General features: G+C 43.7%; 2 protein-coding genes across 2 annotated transcripts in view; one reads left to right on the plus strand and one right to left on the minus strand.

Annotated features, from left to right (window-relative positions):
- The first annotated feature begins 101 nt into the window (after positions 1–101).
- On the plus strand, positions 102–11,517 carry Lias (lipoic acid synthetase). The gene is made up of 9 exons (XM_013008905.1): positions 102–216; positions 2,423–2,595; positions 3,936–4,029; positions 5,088–5,168; positions 6,722–6,878; positions 6,969–7,026; positions 9,133–9,137; positions 10,069–10,139; positions 11,347–11,517. Exons 1-9 carry the CDS (start codon positions 172–174, stop codon positions 11,488–11,490), a joined length of 828 nt encoding a protein of 275 aa, XP_012864359.1. The 5' UTR covers positions 102–171; the 3' UTR covers positions 11,491–11,517.
- Positions 11,518–12,954: 1,437 nt separating this feature from the next.
- The window catches only part of Ugdh (UDP-glucose 6-dehydrogenase), a 55,314-nt gene continuing 48,753 nt past the window's right edge, over positions 12,955–19,515 (minus strand). The window contains exon 9 of the mRNA XM_013008906.1: positions 12,955–13,075. Within this exon, the coding sequence (XP_012864360.1) occupies positions 12,955–13,075 (121 nt within the window). The remainder of the gene's footprint in view (positions 13,076–19,515) is intronic.

Genomic DNA, 19,515 nt, shown 5'->3' on the forward strand with positions numbered 1-19,515 from the left:
GCGCGACTCTAGGCTAAAGCAGCCAATCGCAGAGCAGCTCAGATTGCTTGGGATGGCTGTGGGTGCTGGCGTGTTGTCATAAACCCAGCGACGGCGTCTGGGGTCGACCTTCCCCCGGGATTGGCGGGGTCCGGCGTCGGCGCGGCTCTGCGAAATCAGAAGCAGGGGGAGATGTCTCTGCGCTGCGGGGGTGCCGCCCGCACCCTGGGGCCCCGGGTGAGCGGCGAAAACACGCTGGAAGGGCGAGGCTAGGGAGACTTAAGGCAGGACCGGCGCTTCGTCGCCGTAGCAGCCGCGGTTTTGCAGCTTGCACTTGCTTCGTGCCATTTAGGAAGGGGCTGGGCGCCGGGGCTCGCACCGATCATCCCAGCGGATCCGGAGGCTGAGATGTGGAGCCAACCCGGGCAGGAAACGCCCTGAGACTCTTATCGACAATGCATGAACAAAACAAGCCAGATAGAAGTAACGCTGTGGCCCAAGTGGTGGAGCATCAGTCCTGAAAAAGCTAAGGGATTAACGCCCAGACTATGAGTTCAAAACCCAGTAGCGGCACGCGCGCGCGCGCACACACACACACACACACACACGCGCGCCGCGCGCGCGCATGACACCACAACGAAACGTGGGGGCGGGGAGGGAGTGGTTATATGAACTACGGGCTGGTGACTCAACAATCTTTTTTTGGGGAGGGGAGGGTCGGTCATGGGGCTTGAACTCTGGGCCTGGGCGCTGTCCCTGCGCTCTTCAGCTCAAGGTGAGCGCTCTACCACTTGAGCCACAGCGCCACTTCTGGTTTTCTAGTGGTTTATTGGAGATAGGAGTCTCTCGAAGTTTCCTGGCCAGACTGGCTTTGAACCGTGATCCTCAGATCTTAGCCTCTTGAGTAGCTAGGATTACAGGCGTGAGCCACCGGCGCCTGGGCTTCGACTGAATCTTGAGATCAGAGGACCTCGGTGCCAAGGCACCTGAGAGACTCTGATTTCCTATTACCAGAAAAATGTGAGAAGGGCTGGGAAGGTAGCTCGGTGGTAGAGCGCTTGCCTTGCATGCGTGAGGCCCTGGGTTCGATTCCTCAGCACCACATAAGAAAAAGCCAGAAGTGGCACTGTGGTTCAAGTGGTAGAGCACCAGTCTTGAGCTGGATTGCTGAGGGACAGCGCCCAGGCCCAGAGGTCAGGCCCCACCACCGGATCCCCCCCCCCAAAAAAAGAAAAAAATGCGAGAGTGGAAGAGTTGCTCAATGGGTAGAGTCTAGCCATGAGCAAGGAAACAGATGAAAGCCCCAGTACTGACAAAAAGTGCAGGTGGGAGGGAGAAAATGGCGGGGAAAGCAAAGGAAGGAGTGACAACGTCCAAAGTAGAAATGTGTGCAGTACCTAGCCCATTTTATTTATCTTTTATTTATTTATTTTTTGCCAGTCGTGGGGCTTGAACTCAGGGCCTGGGCACTGTCCTTGAGCTTTTTTTTTTTTTTTTTTGTCGGTCGTGGGTCTTGAATTCTGGGCTTGGGCTCTGTCCCTACTCTCTTCAGCTCAAGGCCAGCGCTCTACACTTAAGCCACAGTGCCACTTCGGATTTTCTAGTGGTTTATTGGAGATAAGAGTCTCACAAACTTTCCTGCCCAGGCTGGCTTTGAACCTTGATCTCAGATATCAGCCTCCTGAGTAGCTAGGATTACAGGCATGAGACACCAGCACCTGGATCCTTGAGCTTCTTTTGCTCAAGGCTAGCACTCTACCACTTGAGCTACAGCATCACTTCCTGTACACAATACCTGAATTGTGAAATGAGCCCCTCTGTACGAGACCTTAATAATAATAAAATTGTATTTTTTAAAATATGAACATTTGACTTATATTTATACTCCCAAGATTATTACATTGCCAAATTTATTCTGAATGTAGAATTTTGCAGTTACCCACTGTGGTTTGTCTTCTCATTAATTTTTTTTTTTAAGTTGCTAGTACTGGGGTTTGAACTCAGGGCCTCACACTTTCACTGGGCTTTTTTCCCAGTCTTTTATTTAGATTCTAATCTCCTGGGGCTGGGAAGGTGGCTCAGTGGTAGAGCGCTTGACTTGCATGCCTGAGGCCCTGGGTTCGATTCCTCAGCACCACATAAGCAAAAAGAAAAAAGCCGGAAGTGGCGCTGTGGCTCAAGTGGTAGAGCACTAGCTTTGAGCTGAAAAGCTGAGGGACAGTGCCCAGGCCCAGAGTTCAGGCCCCACGACCGGACCCAAAAAAAAAAAAAAAAAAGATTCTAATCTCCTTGGCATTTAGAGCTCCTATGGCATTTAGAGTTCCTACATCCTTTGAATCATTTCTGACTCAGTTCTGGGTGTTTATCCTCTCTTTTAGGTATTGTAATGGACTAAAACCAAATGATTCCAATTACTGAGTATCATAATAAATTCTTTCTTTAGGTATTTGGAAAATATTTATACAGCCCCATCAGAACATTAACTTCTTTGCCAGATAAAAAAAAGGAATTGTTACAGAATGGACCAGACCTACAAGAATTTGTATCTGGTGAGCTGGCAGACAAGAATACCTGGGATGAGTATAAAGGAAACTTAAAACGCCAGAAAGGAGAAAGGTAACTGAAAATTTGAGATAACTTAATGTTCCATTTCTTCATTGTGCATTTTTTTCAGATACCATGAAGACAGCATAGCTTTTTAATTTCAGACTTGTTAAATTTAGCTGGAGATGATTAGAAAGAAGTGATAACAGACCTAGATAGAATAGCTAAGGTTGATTCCACTCCCCCCCCCCAGGCCCACTAATACGTTCTCAACACCCTTCCTAAGGCTCTGACATTTTCGTGTGTGTGTGTGTGTGTGTGTGTGTGTGTAACAGCCATGGGGCCTGAACTCAGCCTGTGCACTGTCCCTAAGCTCTTCAGCTCAAGGCTAGTAGTGCTCTACCACTTCAGCTACAGCACCACTTCTGGCTTTTTCTGCTTGTGTGGTGCTGAGGAATGGAACCAAGGACCTCATGCATGCAAGGCAAGCATTTTACCACTGAGCCACCTTCCCAGCCCCTCTGACATTTTCTTTTTTTTTGTCGTTCATGGGGTTTGAACTCTAGGCCTGGGTGCTATCCCTCAGCTCTTCAGCTCAAAGCTAGCGCTCTTCCATTTGAGCCACAGCACCACTTCTGGTTTTCTGGTGGTTAATTGGAGATAAGAGTCTTTGAACCCCAATCCTCTCAGATCTCAGCCTCCTGAGTAGCTAGGATTACAGGTGTGAGCCACCGGTGCCTGACAGCTCTAACATTTTCTACTACTATCTTCCAATTTCATACCCAGCATCTAATTTCTTCATAGAGTAAAGAGTATCACATTGCTAGGAATTGCTTAGGTCACGATAAAGATTTATAAGTGGATATTAATCTAACTTGTTGCTTTTCCTAGTCATTGCAGATAACCTTTCAAATCCTTTGATTTGAAAGAGTGATGAGGATTTATGCAGAAGGAAAATTGTTTTGAATAGCCTTTATCCAACAACTTGTAGATCATGAGTAGAGTCAAAGGAAACCAAAATACCATCTCCACTCCAAATTTTACATTTTTTTCCATTTAATAATGATCATAAAATGTAGAATACAGAACAGACAGGGCAGGGTTGGAATGTCTCCACATTATATTTAGTATAGTATTTTGGATAATATTTTTCATAGGAAATGAATGTTCAAACTGTCATCATTCATTCATTAGAATGATGCAAAACGATCTTTGCAAAAGGCAAACATGAGCACAATTCCCATTAGACTTTTCTCACATGTTTTTGAAAGTGAATTGAGTCTTCTTACTCATGTGGCACAACTTGTAAGAGTTAACCCAAGACTATGAAAGGAATTGTGTTAACAAAGTAAACTTCTAAGCTGTGAGATTTGACAGTTTGTTAATAGACTGTTATGTTTGGCTTTACTCAGGTTAAGATTACCTCCATGGCTAAAGACAGAGATCCCTATTGGGAAAAATTACAATAAACTGAAAAATACATTGAGGAATTTAAATCTCCATACAGTAAGTTGTCAAGTATTAACCCTCCATTTTGGCTGAAGACTATAATGTTTCTAAATATTTATGGCTTAAAATTTCTTTTTTTGTTTTTGAGAAAGGAGCTATCTATGTAGCCCAAGCTGGCTTTGAACTTGAGATATTCCTGCTTCAGGCTCCTGTATTGAGTCTGCCACTATAACTGGCAAAAAAAATTATTAGTAAGTAAATAAAAAGGAGGAAAGTAAATAGAGACATTATTACTGGTAACAAAAATACATTCAGGAGCTGGGAACATATCTCAGTGTTACAGTGCGTGTGAGGCCCTGAATCTAGTCTCTAGCACTAACCCAAAATTTTATGTAAATTCATGTTTTTATACTAAAGAAATAGCAGTAACAGTGTATACACTTATACACAGATACACGTGAGCACACACATGCAAGCATACACAAAAAATTCTTCTCTGAAACATGGGAAACAAATGTTGTTGAAGAGGGTGGTGGTGGTTGCTTTTGTTTGTTTGTTTGGTACCAGTCCTGGGGCTTGAACTGAAGGCCGGGGCTTTGACCCCAAACTTTTGGGGTCAAAGCTAGCACTCTACCACCTGAGCTACACTACCACATCCACTACCACATCTAGCTTTTTGCTGATTGATTGGAGATAAGAGTCTCAAGGATGTTCTTGCCCAGTTTGGCTTTGAACCACACTCTTGAGATTTCAGCCTTCTGAGTAGCTAGGATTACTGGCATGAGCCTCCACTGTCCAGCAGTGGTTTTTTTTTTTTAACTTATTATTATTATTATTTTTAATCTGATGATTACTGTTAAAAGTTAAGTAGCAAAAAGCCAGAATGAGGCTCAAGTGGCAGAAAGCTGTGAGCAAAAAGAACTTAAGGCTCTGAGTTAAAGTCTCAGTACTGGCACACGACACAGACATAGACACACACACACACACACACACACACGCACACACACACACACGAAATACATTGTAAACAATGGGCAGCTTGAAATTTGTAATCATTAGTTGTTTATTTGGTAGGTTTTCCCACCCGATTGTCTTCTGTTCCCTTTTGCTTCTAGGTATGTGAGGAAGCGCGATGTCCGAATATTGGAGAATGTTGGGGGGGTGGAGAATACGCCACTGCCACAGCCACAATCATGGTAAGGCCAGCTCAACCTCGGAAGCGTTTGTGAAAGACAGAGGCACTACAGTACGTGCATTGTCGCTGCTGGGAAGATTTCTCCTTTATATATGAGTTTATGAAAAAGAAAAACAAATGAGTGCTAACATCTTATGTATTTTTCTGTCCCATCTGTTTAACAACACAGAGCTGTAGTTTATGTTTAACTCCCACACAGACCTGCAAATGGATCAGTTGATTGAATATTTTTGTCTTCTAAAATGTTACTGGCTGGGCTCCAGTAGCTCATCTGTAATCCTAGATAATCAGAAGACTGAGATTTGCAAATCACAGTTCAAGGCTAGCCCACACAGAACAGACTATCTCTAACCAGCAAAAAAACAAAACAAAAAAACAGATTCAAGTTGTAGATCAAGTGGTAGAGTCAAGAGTGGAATAAAAGGGCTGGGAATGTGGCTTGGTGGTAGAATGCTTGCCCAGCCTGCTTGAAACCCTGGGTTCAATGCCTCAGTCAGTACCACATAAACAGAAAAAGCCAGAAGTGGCGCTGTGGCTTAAGTGGTAGAGCACTAGCCTGGAGCAAAAAGAAGCTCAGGGACAGTGCTCAGGTCCTGAGTCTAAGCCCCAGGACCGGCAAAAAAAAAAAAAAAAAGTAAAAAAAAAAGCCAACTGAATCTGGACACTGGTAGCTCATGCCTATAATCCTACTCAGGAGGCTGAGATCTGAGGATCACTGTTCAAAGCCAGCCCAGGCAAACAAGTCTGTGAGACTTAGCTCCAAGTAAACACCCCCAAAACCAGAAGCAGAGCTGTGGCTGAAATGGTAGAGTGTTAGCTTTGAGCATAAAAGCTCAGGGACAGTGCCCAGGCTCTGAGGTCAAGCTCCAGTACTAACACAAAACAAACAAAAAAAGAACAAGAGTACCTGGCCTTGGAACTAGCAAAAAAGAAAAAACTGCCGGGCAGTGGTAGCTCATGCCTGTAATCCTAGCTACTCAGGAGGCTGAGATCTGAGAATTTCGGTTCAAAGTCAGCCCAGGTAGGAAAGTCCATGAGACTCTTATCTCCAGTTAACCATGCAGTAAACCAGAAGTGTACTGTGGCTCAAAGAATTCAAGCCCCATGACCAACAGAAAGAAAAAGAAAGAAAGAGAGAGAGAAACCTTCTACTTATTGATAATAAAATAGGTAGCATAAAAGAAAAAGAAAGCCAACATGTTTATTTAAAAAAAAAAGAAAGCCGGGTGCTGGTGGCTCATGCCTATGATCCTAGCTCCTCAGGAGTCTGAGATTGAGGTTCAAAGCCAGCCCAGGCAGGAAAGTCCGTGAGACTAATCTCCAATTAACCACCAGAAAACCAGAAGTGAAGCTGTGGCCCAGAGTGGTACAGTGCTAGCCTTGGGCACAAAGAGGCTCAGGTACAGTGCCCAGGCCCCAAATTTAAGCTCCACAACTGACAAAAAAATTAAAAAATAAACATGACTGATTTGTTCACATTCTTTGCAGCTTGCTCTGAACATTACATTCTTGAGGGTCATCTCTCTGATTTAAATGGTAACATCTGTATTCTAGTTGATGGGTGACACATGCACAAGAGGTTGCAGATTTTGTTCTGTTAAAACTGCGAGAAACCCACCTCCGCTGGATGCTAATGAGCCCTCTAGCACTGCAAAGGCAATTGCAGAGTGGGGTCTGGATTACGTTGTCCTGACATCTGTGGATCGAGATGGTTAGTAATGTGCTCTCATGGCTTCTACCAGAAATTGCCTTTTACTAAGTTGTGGCATCATCTTGTGGCATCATTTTCTCTTCTTTCTAGATTTGCCTGATGGCGGAGCGGAGCACATTGCAAAGACTGTGTCATGCTTAAAGGAAAGGTACTTGTTTCTGCCTTTGTGAAATTCAAGTACCTTTATGGAATCAGGATTTCTGTTTCAAAGGTGACTTTAAAGAAGCAGTTTCCAGTGTTGTGGGAAATGTCATGCTCTTGGTAATCTACTGGGAAAGATTTACCTGTTCTTCAGAGAAAGTATTTTCATGCATACAGATGCATAGAAAATTTCAGTGATTGCATGAATTTCAGTGGCATGCACGTATCCACGGACTATTAGTATCTATTTAGACCTCAAGTCTAAATTATGAGTGATGTTATTTAAAAGGTGTTAAGCCGTGATCTTAGCACTGAGTTTGAAGAAATCATCATGTGAAAGTAATTAAGGACTCAGGCACCAATAGCTCACACCTGTAATCCTAGCTCACACCTATAATCCTAGATGGAGCCACAGCTCTGCTTCTGGCTTTTTTGAGGGGGTGGTTAATTCCAGATAAGACTTTTCCAGACTTTTTTTTGGGGGGTCCGGTCGTGGGGCCTGAACTCTGGGCCTGGGCTCTGTCCCTCAGCTCTTCAGCTCAAGGCTAGTGCTCTACCACTTGAGCCACAGCACCACTTCCGGCTGTTTTCTTTTTGTTTATGTGGTGCTTAGGAATCAAACCCAGGGTCTCAGGCATGCAAGGCAAGCGCTCTACCACTGAGCCACCTTCCCAGCCCCTTCTTTTTCTTTTTTTTTCTTTTTTAGCAGGTCCTGCAGCTTGAATTCAAGGCCTAGGCGCTGTCCTTGAGCCTCTCTGTGCTCAAGGCTAGCGCTCTACCACTTGAGCCACAGCTCCACTTCTGGTTTTTTCTGTTTATGTGGTACTGAGGACTGGAAACCAAGGCTTCATGCATGCTAGGCAAGCACTCTACCACTAAGCCACATTCTCAGCCCCTCTTCTTTTAGCTATTCAAAGACCAGCTCCAGATACTTTGTTATGGGGTTTGTGGGGGGGAAAAAAAAGTCACCTGTCCAAACCCTTTCTGCTAGTGTCAAAGAAAACCATAGCTCTGTTGCTATGTGTTTGAGTGAATAGACATGGCCACAGTATGAATAGGAAGATTAAAATTTCATTTAAGCAAAATTCATGACTCAGCAATCCAGAAAATTGTTTCTAAACCCATAGCACTTGGGAGGAGGGTACTATTAATGACTGTAAAAGAAATCAAAGCTAGCCAGGCGCCAGTGGCTCACGCCTGTAATCCTAGCTACTCAGGAGGCTGAGATCTGAGGATCACGGTTCAAAGCCAGTCCTGGCAGGAAAGTCCATGAAACTCTTATCTCCAATAAACCACCAGAAAACCGGAAGTGGTGCTGAAGCTCAAGTGGTAGAGTGCTAGCCTTGAGCTGAAGGGCTGAAGGACAGCACTCAGGCCCAGAGTTCAAACCCCAGGACGGACAAAAAAAAAAAAAATAGTCAAAGCTGAAGCAATCAAATGGTATTCACAGAAGTGTGTCAGGTGGCTGGGAAGGTGGCTCAGTGGTAGAGCACTTGCCTTGCATGCTCAAGGCCCTGGGTTGATTCCTCAGCACCACATAAGCAAAAAGAAAAAAGCCAGAAGTGGTGCTGTGGCTCAAGCGGTAGAGCGCTCGCCTTGAGCTGAAGAGCTGAGGGACAGCGCCTAGGCCCAGAGTTCAGGTCCATGACCAGCAAAAAAAAAAAAAAGAAAGAAAGTGTACACAATGTATTAATCAAAATATGGTATTTGCAGGGAGAATTCAAATGGTCTAATTCGTTAGAAAAAACTAGCAGTCCAATAAAATGAATAACAAGAAACTGGTATTTGAAAGAAATCTTACGGGGCTGGGAAGGTGGCTCAGTGGTAGAGCACTTGCCTTGCATGCTCAAGGCCCTGGGTTCGATTCCTCAGCACCACATAAGCAAACAGAAAAAAGCCGGAAGTGGCGCTGTGGCTCAAGTGGTAGAGCGCTAGCCTTGAGCTGAAGAGCTGAGGGATAGTGCCCAGGCCCAGAGTTGAGGTCCCACAACCCGACCCCCACCAAAAAAAGAAAGAAATCTTATGAAACTAAGTTAGTAGAAATTTCCTGATATGTCATAGGTCAAATCACACTCCTGAAGACATATCTTGACCATAGAGTATGTCCTAATAGATCGTGTCTGGGCTATCATATGGATGTTTGCAGGCCTTTAATTCACTGTTCCCTTCACCTTCTCTGCCTAACATACCTAATCCAAGACACCCTCCTCAGCTGGGAATATGGCTTAGTGGTAGCATGCATGAAGTCCTGAGTTCGATTCCTCAGCACCACATAAGCAGAAAAAGCCAGATGTGGTGTTGTGGCTCAAGTGGTAGAGTGCTATGCTAGCCTTAAGCAAAAGAAGCTCAGGGACAGTACGGCCCTGAGTTCAAGCCCCAGGACTGGCAAAAAAAAAAAAAAGAGAGAGAAAAGAAAAAGACACCCTCAGCCGGGCGCTGGTGGCTCACGCCTGTAATCCTACCTACTCAGGAGGCTGAGATCTGAGGATCGAGGTTCAAAGCCAGCCCGGGCAGGAGAGACCATGAGACTCCTATCTTCAATAAACCACCAGAAAACCAGAAATGGTGCTGTAGCTCAAGTGGTAGAGCGCTCACCTTGAGCTGAAGAGCTGAGGGACAGCGCCCAGGCCCAGAGTTCAAGCCCCACGACTGACAAAAAAAGAAAAAGACACCCTCCTCTCCATTTTATTATTCCATAGTATTACAGCTGTGTTTCTTTATAGCTTTCAGCTCCGCCCGGCTATGTTAATCATTCCTACATTTGAAACCTTTACCATAGTCCCTGATACATATCATTTTTGAGCCAATAGATTTAGCCTTACTCTTCATGATGTGAGGAATTGAACCCAGGGCCTCATGCATGCAAGGCAAGCTCTCTACCACTGAGCCACCTTCCTAGCCCTCAAATACTTTTTTTTGGTCTGTTATGGGGCTTAAAATTCACAGTTATGAAATATGCCTCAAATTATACTTAAATCTACAATTTCAGCATTATAAATGCCTACAAATACCATTATAAATGTACTTTGTGCTTTTTTTTTCCCTTTAGCTCTCCGTGAAGCTGATGTAGACTGTTTAACTTTGGGACAATATATGCAACCCACAAAGCGCCATCTTAAGGTAGAGTCTCTTAAATTGCCAAATGCTTTCTAGTAATTCAGTGATGTCTTCACTGTTCACAGGTAAAAATAAGAACTGTTGGCTTTTCGGGTAATGTTGAATATGTACCTGTAAGTTGCAGTTTCATTTTATTATTTTCCTAAAGTAGCTACTCTGGTTCTTATTTGCTGCCACTTAAATTGTATGAACCAAGTGAACCTACAGAAAAGGACAAAAAATTGGGAAATCTCATTCATTGACAGTCCGTGTCTTCTGGCTAAAGTTATGCGTAAGCTAAAGTAAGAGAGCCCAAGTCGGGCGCTTGTGGCTTACGCCTGTAATCCTAACTACTCAGGAGACTAAAATCTGAGGATTGTAGTTCAAAGCCTGCCCGAACAGGCAAGTTCATGAGCCTCTTCTCTCCAGTTGACCACCAAAAAGCTAAAAGTGGAGCTGTGGCTCAAGTGTAAGAGTGTCAGTCTTTAGCCAGAAAAGCTCAGGGATAGCACTCAGGCCCTGAGTTCAAGTCCCAGGACTGGCTCCAAGAAAGAAGAAAAAGCGAGAAGCCTGGTGCTGGTGGCTCACGTCTGTAATCCTAGCTACTCGGGTGGCTGAGAGCTGAAGATCACAGTACAAAGCCAGCCCAGGCAGGAAAATCCCTGAGACTTTTATCTCCAATTAAGCACCAGAAAACTAGAAGTGGAGCTATGGCTGAAAGTGGTAGAATGTTAGCCTTGAGCAAAAGAGCTCAGGGACAGCACCCAGGCCGTGGGTTCAAGCCTCACAATCAGTAAAGACAAAGAGAGAAAGAAAGAGGAGGAAGGGGAAGGCAAGGAAGGAGGAAGGAAAGAGAAAGGAAAAGAAAGAATAAAAAAGGGAAAAAAAGAAAAAGGAAGGAAGGAAGAAGAAAGAGCTAGTCCAGGTTTCTATTTCTATAATGAACTATTATGTGGATGGTAGAATCTTGATTCTACCTAGAAATCAATGAAGAAAAATACAGTCTTTACATATAATTGTACCTTCCTCTGTCATTTGGTTTAGCCACTGCAGTACAATATTGATATGTTCCCCCTCCTTTCTGATTCCCTATACTTACATTCTGATAGAGGGGCGAGAAGTAATCTGCAGACATGTCATCAGTGAGCAAGGTAGAGTCCTGGATAAATGATGTAGGATCAGAATGTTTTAGGAAAATGCTACCTGACCTGAAGAGATTATTTAAATCTAGGTTGAAGAATATATTACTCCTGAAAAGTTCAAGTACTGGGAGAAAGTAGGAAATGAACTTGGATTTCATTATACAGCAAGTGGACCTTTGGTGCGTTCTTCATATAAAGCAGGTGAGCAGGACTGCAGGGGATGGTTTTTGTAGGCCATTAACTTTTCAGTGTAAGTCCTGCCTCAGTTCATCAAAGCTGTTAAGTGGTCGTGGGGCCTGAACTCAGCCTGGGCACTGCCCCTCAGCTCCAGCTCAAGGTGAGTGCTATACCACTTGAGGCACAGCACCACGTCAGCTTTTTCTGCTTATGTGGTGCTGAGGAATCGAACCCAGGCATACAAGGCAAGCACTTTACCACTGAATCACCTTCCCAGGCCCTGTGGTTATCTTTTATTGGGGGGATAAAAAGTATTTCTTTTTTTCTGGAACTTCTTTTGGAGCTTTGCTTCATCGGTGTCCTATTAAGGAGAAATTTCTCTTAAACCTAGATTGTTTTTTAAATCAGCCCTACCTACCTTGATGTTTAGTCACATTAATGAAAGCAGTAACAGATTATTTATTATTCTATGTGTAGATTTCACTGTCAGATTATTCATAAATCACTAAATATATCAAGCATATAATCATTTTCTGGCAAATGTGCATACATTTGGAAATGATGCATCCCCATACTCGCAATTTCACATCAGCCTAAGCAGCAGACTTTCATAGCATTGCTCCTTGCACTGGTAATTTCTTTCCATTTTTTCCCCCTAGAGGTAACAACAGAAAAAAAAAAAAAACTCCATAAAATCATTTTTCTCTAAAGAAATTTTCATCAAGCCAGGCACTGGCTGAGATCTGGGGGTCACTATTCAAAGCCAGCGTAGGCAGAAAAGTCTGTGAGACTTTTTTTTTTTTTTTTAGACAGTCGTGGAGCTTGGGCTTGAACTCTGGGCTTGGGTTCTGTCCCTGAGCTCTTCAGCTCAAGGCGAGCACTCTACCACTTGAGCCACAGTGCCACTTCTGGCTTTTTTTTTCTGCTTATGTGGTGCTGAGGAATTGAACCCAGGGCTTCATGCATGCAAGGCAAGCTCTCTACCACTGAGCCACTAGCCCTCAAATATATATTTTTTTTGGTCTGTTGTGGGGCTTGAACTAGCCTGGGCGCTGTCCCTGAGCTCTTTAGCTCAAGGTGAGCACTCTACCACTTGAGCCACAGTGCCATTCTGGTTTTCAGGTGAGATAAGAGTCTCATGGACTTTCCTTCCCAGGCTGGCTTTGAATGGCGATCCTCACTCAGATCTCAGCCTCCTGAGTAGCTAGGATTATAGGGGTGAGCCACCAGCACCTGGCTCAAATACTATTTTTTTTTTTTTTTTTTGTGGGTCGTGGGGCCTGACCTCTGGGCCTCGGTGCTGTCCCTCAGTTCTTCAGCTGTAGACTAGCGCTCTACCATTTGAGTCTTAGCTCCACTTCCAGCTTTTTCTGCTTATGTGGTGCTGAGGAATCGAACCAAGGGCCTCATGCATGCAAGGCAAGCACTCTACTACTGAGCCACCTTCCCAGCCCCTCAAATACTATTTTTTTAACCCTCTTAAAATGGAAAAATTTGCACCGGAGGAATTGCTTTAGCTGTCATTCTAAAGAAAAGGCTTCAAAATACATCTTGGGGTTGGAGATTTGGCTCAGTGGCAGAGTGCTTCCCTGGCATACCAAAGGCTCTGGGCTGTTGAGCTGGGCTTTCATCTCTACCAGCCTGAATGGACACAAACAGATGCTTACACGAGCATGTGCGTGCACACACACACACAGGGCACCTATACAAGCAATAGGTGATGCAGCAGAAAAATGGGTATGTTTAAATTTATTTTTTATTGTTATTATGAAGTTAATGTACAGAGGTGTTATAGTTACATAAGTCGGGTAATGAGTACATTTCTTTTTGGACAATGTCACCCTTTCCCTTGTTTTTCCCTTCCATCCCCATCCACCAGTTGTATAGTTCATTTTTGACATAGTGTCTAGGGAGTACTCGTTAACTGATATATGAGCCAGACGCCGGTGGCTCACACCTGTAATCCTAGCTAGTCAGGAGGCTGAGATCTGAGGGTCATGGTTCAAAACCAGCCCAGGCAGGAAAGTCCGTGAAACTCTTATCTCCAATAAACCACTAGAAAACCAGAAGTGGCGCTGTGGCTCAGGTGGAAGAGCACTAGCCTTGAGCAGAACAGTGCAGGGACAGCAGTAAGGCCCAGAGTTCAAGCCCCACGACCGACAAAAAACAAAAAAAAACATATATATGGAATTGTAACCTTTGTAATCTCTTTGTACAATTACTTAATTTTTTTTAAAGTAAATACTATTCTTCCTTTCCTCCTCTTCCTAGTAATTTTAGTGGGTAGAGACAATGAAAGCTTTTTATTCTACATGACTATATTCAAATTTCTGAAAAATTAAAATTAAAATACAGACAATATTATTAAAACTCAGTCAAGTTGGTGCCAGTAGCTCACACCTGTAATCCTAACTACTCAAGAGGCTAAGATCTGCGGATCAAGGTTCAGAGCCAGCCTGGGCAGGAAAGCCATGAGACTTACAAACTCCAATAAACTACTCAGAAAAATCTGGAAGTGGTGTTGTGGCTCAAGTAGCAGAATGCTACTTAGGCTCAGGGACAGTGCCCAGGCCCGGAGTTCAAGCCCCAGACCAACAAAAAAGAATTGAAGGAACGAACAATTTTTCTGGCCTTTACCCTTGCCATCTTAGCCATGGCTGGGCATGTTGAAGCACAGCACACAGCCTGTGCCAACTCTGCCATGAAACCACCAGCAGTGGGTGCCACTTCCCCAGTCTCACCGAAGAAACATTATCCTTTCTAGTGAAAATTCCAGAACCTTATTTGTTTACCTCACCTGGCAGTGCTGTGTGCTCACCAGCAGAGGGCAGCTTAGACTTTTAGAAAAAAATGACCATTGAAAGTTTCAGAACTCTGAAATGGAATGTCAGGTTAGTTGTTTGTTTTTTTTTTCTGTCTGCTTATTTTTTGTTTTGACTGCGCTATACAGCCATTATAACTTTGAATTTCAGAATTCCCACTGCTCAATCCATATACTGGAGAAAGGTCTTCTGTGCTGGTTTGTCCTCTCTAGGCTTGAGAGATCTTAAAAGTTGTCAGAGCTTGCAAGCCTCCTGCGGCCTCCTTTTCTTTCCTAAATCTAGCATTTGTGCACAAATGCCACCATAGAGCCACATAATGGGATGCAACACTCACAGTGGGCTTTCTGGTCTTTCCTGTTATTTGTGTTACTGTGTACTTGGTGGAACTTGTAGTTATTTTTGTTGGTCACACCCTCCTATTTTTCAGGAAAGTTCGTGATCCCCGGGCCAATTTTGACCAGTCTCTACGTGTCCTGAGACATGCCAAGGAGATTCAGCCTGACGTTATTTCCAAAACATCGATAATGTTGGGTTTAGGCGAGAATGATGAGCAAATATATACAACAATGAAAGGTAAAGAAGTTGAAAAACGAAAAATCTGTCTCATTTAATTGGAGTAATAGCAGGCCCAGATATACACAGGAAATAACATTTTCTCTCATGTGTGGAAGCTAGAACTAATTTATAAATGTACAAGGGAATACAGGTTTGTATGAAAGTGTACACAAGGGCTGGGAAGGTGGCTCAGTGGTAGAGCGCTTGCCTTGCATACATGAGGCCCTGGGTTCGATTTCTCAGCACCACATAAACAGAAAAGGCCGGAAGTGGTGCTGTGGCTCAAGCGGTAGAGCGCTCGCCTTGAGCTGAAGAGCTGAGGGACAGTGCCCAGGCCCAGAGTTCAGGCCCCACAACCGGACCAAAACAAAAAACAACAAAAAAGTGTGTCAGTTTACTTTGTGCATAGTAAAAACAAAACATGTATATATATATATATATATATATATATATATATATATATATATATATATTTAATGTTTCACCTTTTAATTCCTGCAAATGATTTTACCCAAGGGGCTGGCTTAAATGGTAGCAAGCTTGAGACATAAGTTCAAACCCTATTATCACCAAAACCAAACAAACAAAAACTATTCAAATTAGGTTTAAAAGTCTTTGTTATCTTAAATGTTTTGTTTTGTGTTTGTGGTACTGCATATTGAATTAGGTGTTGCATTCTTCTAAGCAAATACTCTACCACTGAGTTACATCCCTAGCCTTTTAAAATTTTTCTTTTGAGGGTGGGGAAGGTGGCTCAAGTGGTAGAGTGCTTGCCTTGCATGCCTGAGGCCTTGGGTTCAGTTCTTCAGCACCACATAAGCAGAAAAATCTGGATGTGGTGCTGTGGTTCAAGTGGTAAAGTGCTAGTCTTGAGCTGGAGAGTTCAGGGACAGTGCCCAGGCTAGCCTTGAACTTGCTGTGTAGCCTAAGCAGGCTTCTAACTCATGATTCTCCTGTCTCAGTCTCATAAGGAGCTGGGATTACAGGCATATGTACCACCATACTGAGCTTCAGTTTTTATTCTGATTGTTATTTGCATGGGGTTGTGTTTGAACCATTCTATAAATATTATTTAATGCTCTTGAGTTTATTTTGTTCTGTATCATAGGGGGTATTCTTCTGTCTGTGCTTTTCTTAGGCTGTAAAGATTACTCTGTTCACACTGATCATGGATGAGTATGACAACTTATTAAAAGTACCATTTCTGTCATTTGTTCTCCCTAATTTGATATGTCTCTTTTTTTTCCTCCTAGGAACCCAAAAATTCTTGTGGAATGCCTTACCCCAGATTTCCGAGGGGATCTTAAAGCAGTAGAAAAAGTTGCTCTATCAGGATTAGATGTGTATGCTCATAATGTAGAAACAGTTCCAGAATTACAGAGGTGATTACATACACAGAGTATGGTTGGGAAGTTATGGTCACATATTTACATAGTGAGCTCCCTTCTTGCCTTCCTTTCTTCCTTCTTTATTATAGAACAATCAGAAAACATATTCAACAAAAACACAAAGTATCACCCATAATAATTTCATCCAGTAATCACTTAGTGTCATTCAGTGGGGGAGATCCAAACCATGAAGTGAGTAACTGACATCATTTATGCTTTGTTGTGATACACACTTTCCTCTCTCAAATACTTTTTTTTGGGGGGTCCAGTCGTGGGTCTGAACTCTGGGCCTGGGCGCTGTCCCTCAGCTCTTCAGCTCAAGGCTAGCGCTCTACCACTTGAGCCACAGTGCCACTTCCAGTTTTCTAGTGGTTTATTGGAGATAAGAGTCTCACAGACTTTCCTGCCGGGCTGGCTTTGAACCACTTTCCTCAGATCTCAGCCTCCTGAGTAGCTAGGATTACAGGTGTGAGCCACCGACACGGCTCAGAGACTCTTACCTCCAGTAAACTACTCAGAAAAAGTTGGAAGTGATGCTGTGGCTCAAGTAGTAGAGCCCTCGCCTTTGGCACCAAGAGACTCAGGGACAGCACCCAGGCCTTGAGTTCAAGGCCTAGGACCAGCAAGACAATAAAGCTTTTGTTTGTTTGTTTGTTTTGTGGGGTGGAAGGGGCATACCACTTAGCTTGACTTGCTGGTTGGAGTTCTACCACTTCACTATCACCTCTAGCCTGGTTTTTTGCTTGTTATTTTGGAGACGGAGTCTCGTAAACCTTCTTGCCCTAAAGGAACCAGGATTCTTCAGATCTTGACCTCCTGAGTAGCTAGAACCCTGGTTAAAAGCTTTTTTCTTTTTCTTTGTCCTGGGACTTGAATTCAGGACCTGGGCACTGTCCCTAAGCTAAGATAGGCTATCTATCACTTGAATCAAAGTTCTACTTTCAATTTTTTTTTTTTTTTCCTTGCTTTCATGGGGCTTGAACTCTGGGCCTGGGCACTGTCCCTGAGCTCTTCAACTCAAGGCTAGCCTCTATCACTTGAGCCCCAGCTCTACTTCCAGTTTTCTGAGCGGTTTATTGAAGAGTCTCATAGTATTTCCTGCCTGGGCTGTCTTTGAACTGTGATCCTCAGATCTCAACCTCTTGAGTAGCTAGTATTATAGGTGTGAGCCACCAGTGTCTGACTCTAAAAGCATTTTGTAAAAGATAAAACATCCTTTAAGGAGGAACCTGACAAGCTCAAGACCCTGAGTTCAAACCTTAGTATCTCCAAAGGAGAAAAAAGATTGCTGTGTATATTGAGGTCTAAATCATAGATATGTTTAAATTAACTATAATTCTATTTCAAAGAATTTAATGTTCATGTATTAGTAAAACTCAGTTTCCAATTCATTTAAGACGTTTTTTTTAATTGGTCATGGGGCCTGAACTCTGGGCTTGGGCGCTGTCCCTCAGCTGTCCAGCTGTAGACTAATGCTCTACCACTTGATCCTCAGCCCCACGTTTGGCTTTTTGTTTTGCTTATGTGGTGCTGAGGTATCAAAATGAGGGCCTCATGCATGTAAGGCAAGCGCTCTACCATTGAGCCACCTTCCCAGCCCCATTTAAGACATTTTTATACACTTTTTTTCTCTGGTCATGGGGCTTGAACTCTGGGCCTGGGTGCTGTCCCTCAGCTCTTCAGCTCAAGGCGAGCACTCTACCACTTGAGCCACAGCACCACTCTTGGTTTTCTGAGTGGTTTATTGGAGATAAGAGTCTCATGGACTTTTCCTGCCTCGGCTGGCTTTGAATCATGATTCTCAAATCTCAGCCTCCTGAAAGCTAGGATTACAGGCATGAGTTACCAGTACTGACTTATACACTGTTTAATAGTTTATGCTGTGATAAAAACCCAAGGATTTGATTCAGCACTGATTGATAGAATGTGGGGACTTGGAAAGTAAGTAAAATAAGTCATTTAGTTTTTAGCAGGATTATTGGTAATTAAACAAATACAAAGGCTAAAACCAAAACCAAGATTAGCTTTTAGAGTGGTTACAGCAGTGCCATTTGAAAGATGTTTTATTGTTTTCAAGGAAGCATTTCTATAACATTGGTAAGGAGGTAACTTATCAGCATTACAATACTTTCTAAATTACTAGTAGGATTGAACTTGGACACATGGAGCTGTGGGTTGAGGTGGTAGACACAGGTGGCACTGGATAATGCTACCTGTGTTTCTAGCAGACTCTCATGCAGTACAGATCTGCAGAGGTTACTGAGCTGGGTTGAGTTGGGGGTTCTTGTATTTGGTTGTGGTCATTGCCGTTCTGCACATATACATAAGATGACAAACAGAAGCTAATTCAACCCCTCATAAAGTAGGGCCTCCAGTGCTGAGCGCTAAATAAACATTGTGCTGTGTTGTAAGAGTGATAGACTAAATGGAACCTTAATGGCCTGGAAAGTGAGTGGCCCCGCTAAACAGCAAGCTCTACTGAGGAGCAGGAGAAAGCTTTCACAAATGAAGAGCTGGCTTCCCTGGAGGGCAATACACTGAAGAATTCCATCAGATGAGTCTGCTCAGTTGCAGCCAGGTCTGTCCTACACATCGGATCTGGGCTAATAATGGAACAAAGTTGGTGCTGAAATGATTTTTGCCAGCAGCAGTACTTTGCCATTAATGAGGCATAGAGTACACATACAATAGGATGTACAGAGGCCATTTGTAGACACACAGGGCTGCCCTTGATGGTTGGGTTTATTACAAAGAATAAGAATTAAGGCTGAGCCAGGTGGGGCTGGGAAGGTGCTCAGTGGTAAAGTGCTTGCCTTGCATGCATGAGGCCCTGGGTTCAATTCCTTAGCACCACATAAGCAGAAAAAAGCCAGAAGTGATGCTGTAGCTCAAGTGGTAGAGCGCTTGCCTTGAGCTGAAGAGCTCAGGGATACTCCCCAGGCCCAGAGTTCAGGCCCCACGACCGACTGGGGGGGAAAAAAAGACTGAGCCAGATGCTAGTGCCTCATGGCTGTAACTATAGCTACTTAGGAGGCTAAGATCTGAGGATCATGGTTCAAACTCAGCCTGGGCAGGAAAGTCATGAGACTATCCACTAAACTACCAGAAAAGCTGGAAGTACAATTGTGGCTCAAGTGCTAGAGTGTAACCTTGAGTGAAAAAGCTTAGGGACAGAGAAGTCAGGTCCTGACTGGCAAACAAAAAGAAAAGATTAAGACTGTAGTGATATGGGCTGGGAAGGTGGCTCAGTGGTAGAGCACTTGCCTTGCATGCATGAGGCCCTGGGTTCGATTCCTCAGCACCACATAAGCAAAAA

Source organism: Dipodomys ordii, unplaced genomic scaffold (assembly GCF_000151885.1).
Source record: "Dipodomys ordii isolate 6190 unplaced genomic scaffold, Dord_2.0 Scaffold8, whole genome shotgun sequence".
In the NCBI taxonomy this organism is placed as follows: domain Eukaryota; kingdom Metazoa; phylum Chordata; class Mammalia; order Rodentia; family Heteromyidae; genus Dipodomys; species Dipodomys ordii.

Bases quoted from the DNA above. Each gene is read 5' to 3' on its own strand.
- Lias (XM_013008905.1), top strand. From the start codon at position 172: ATGTCTCTGCGCTGCGGGGGTGCCGCCCGCACCCTGGGGCCCCGG. The intron at 217-2,422 runs GTGAGCGGCGAA...TTCTTTCTTTAG, and splicing joins CCCGCACCCTGGGGCCCCGG to GTATTTGGAAAATATTTATA. The intron at 2,596-3,935 runs GTAACTGAAAAT...GGCTTTACTCAG, and splicing joins AAACGCCAGAAAGGAGAAAG to GTTAAGATTACCTCCATGGC.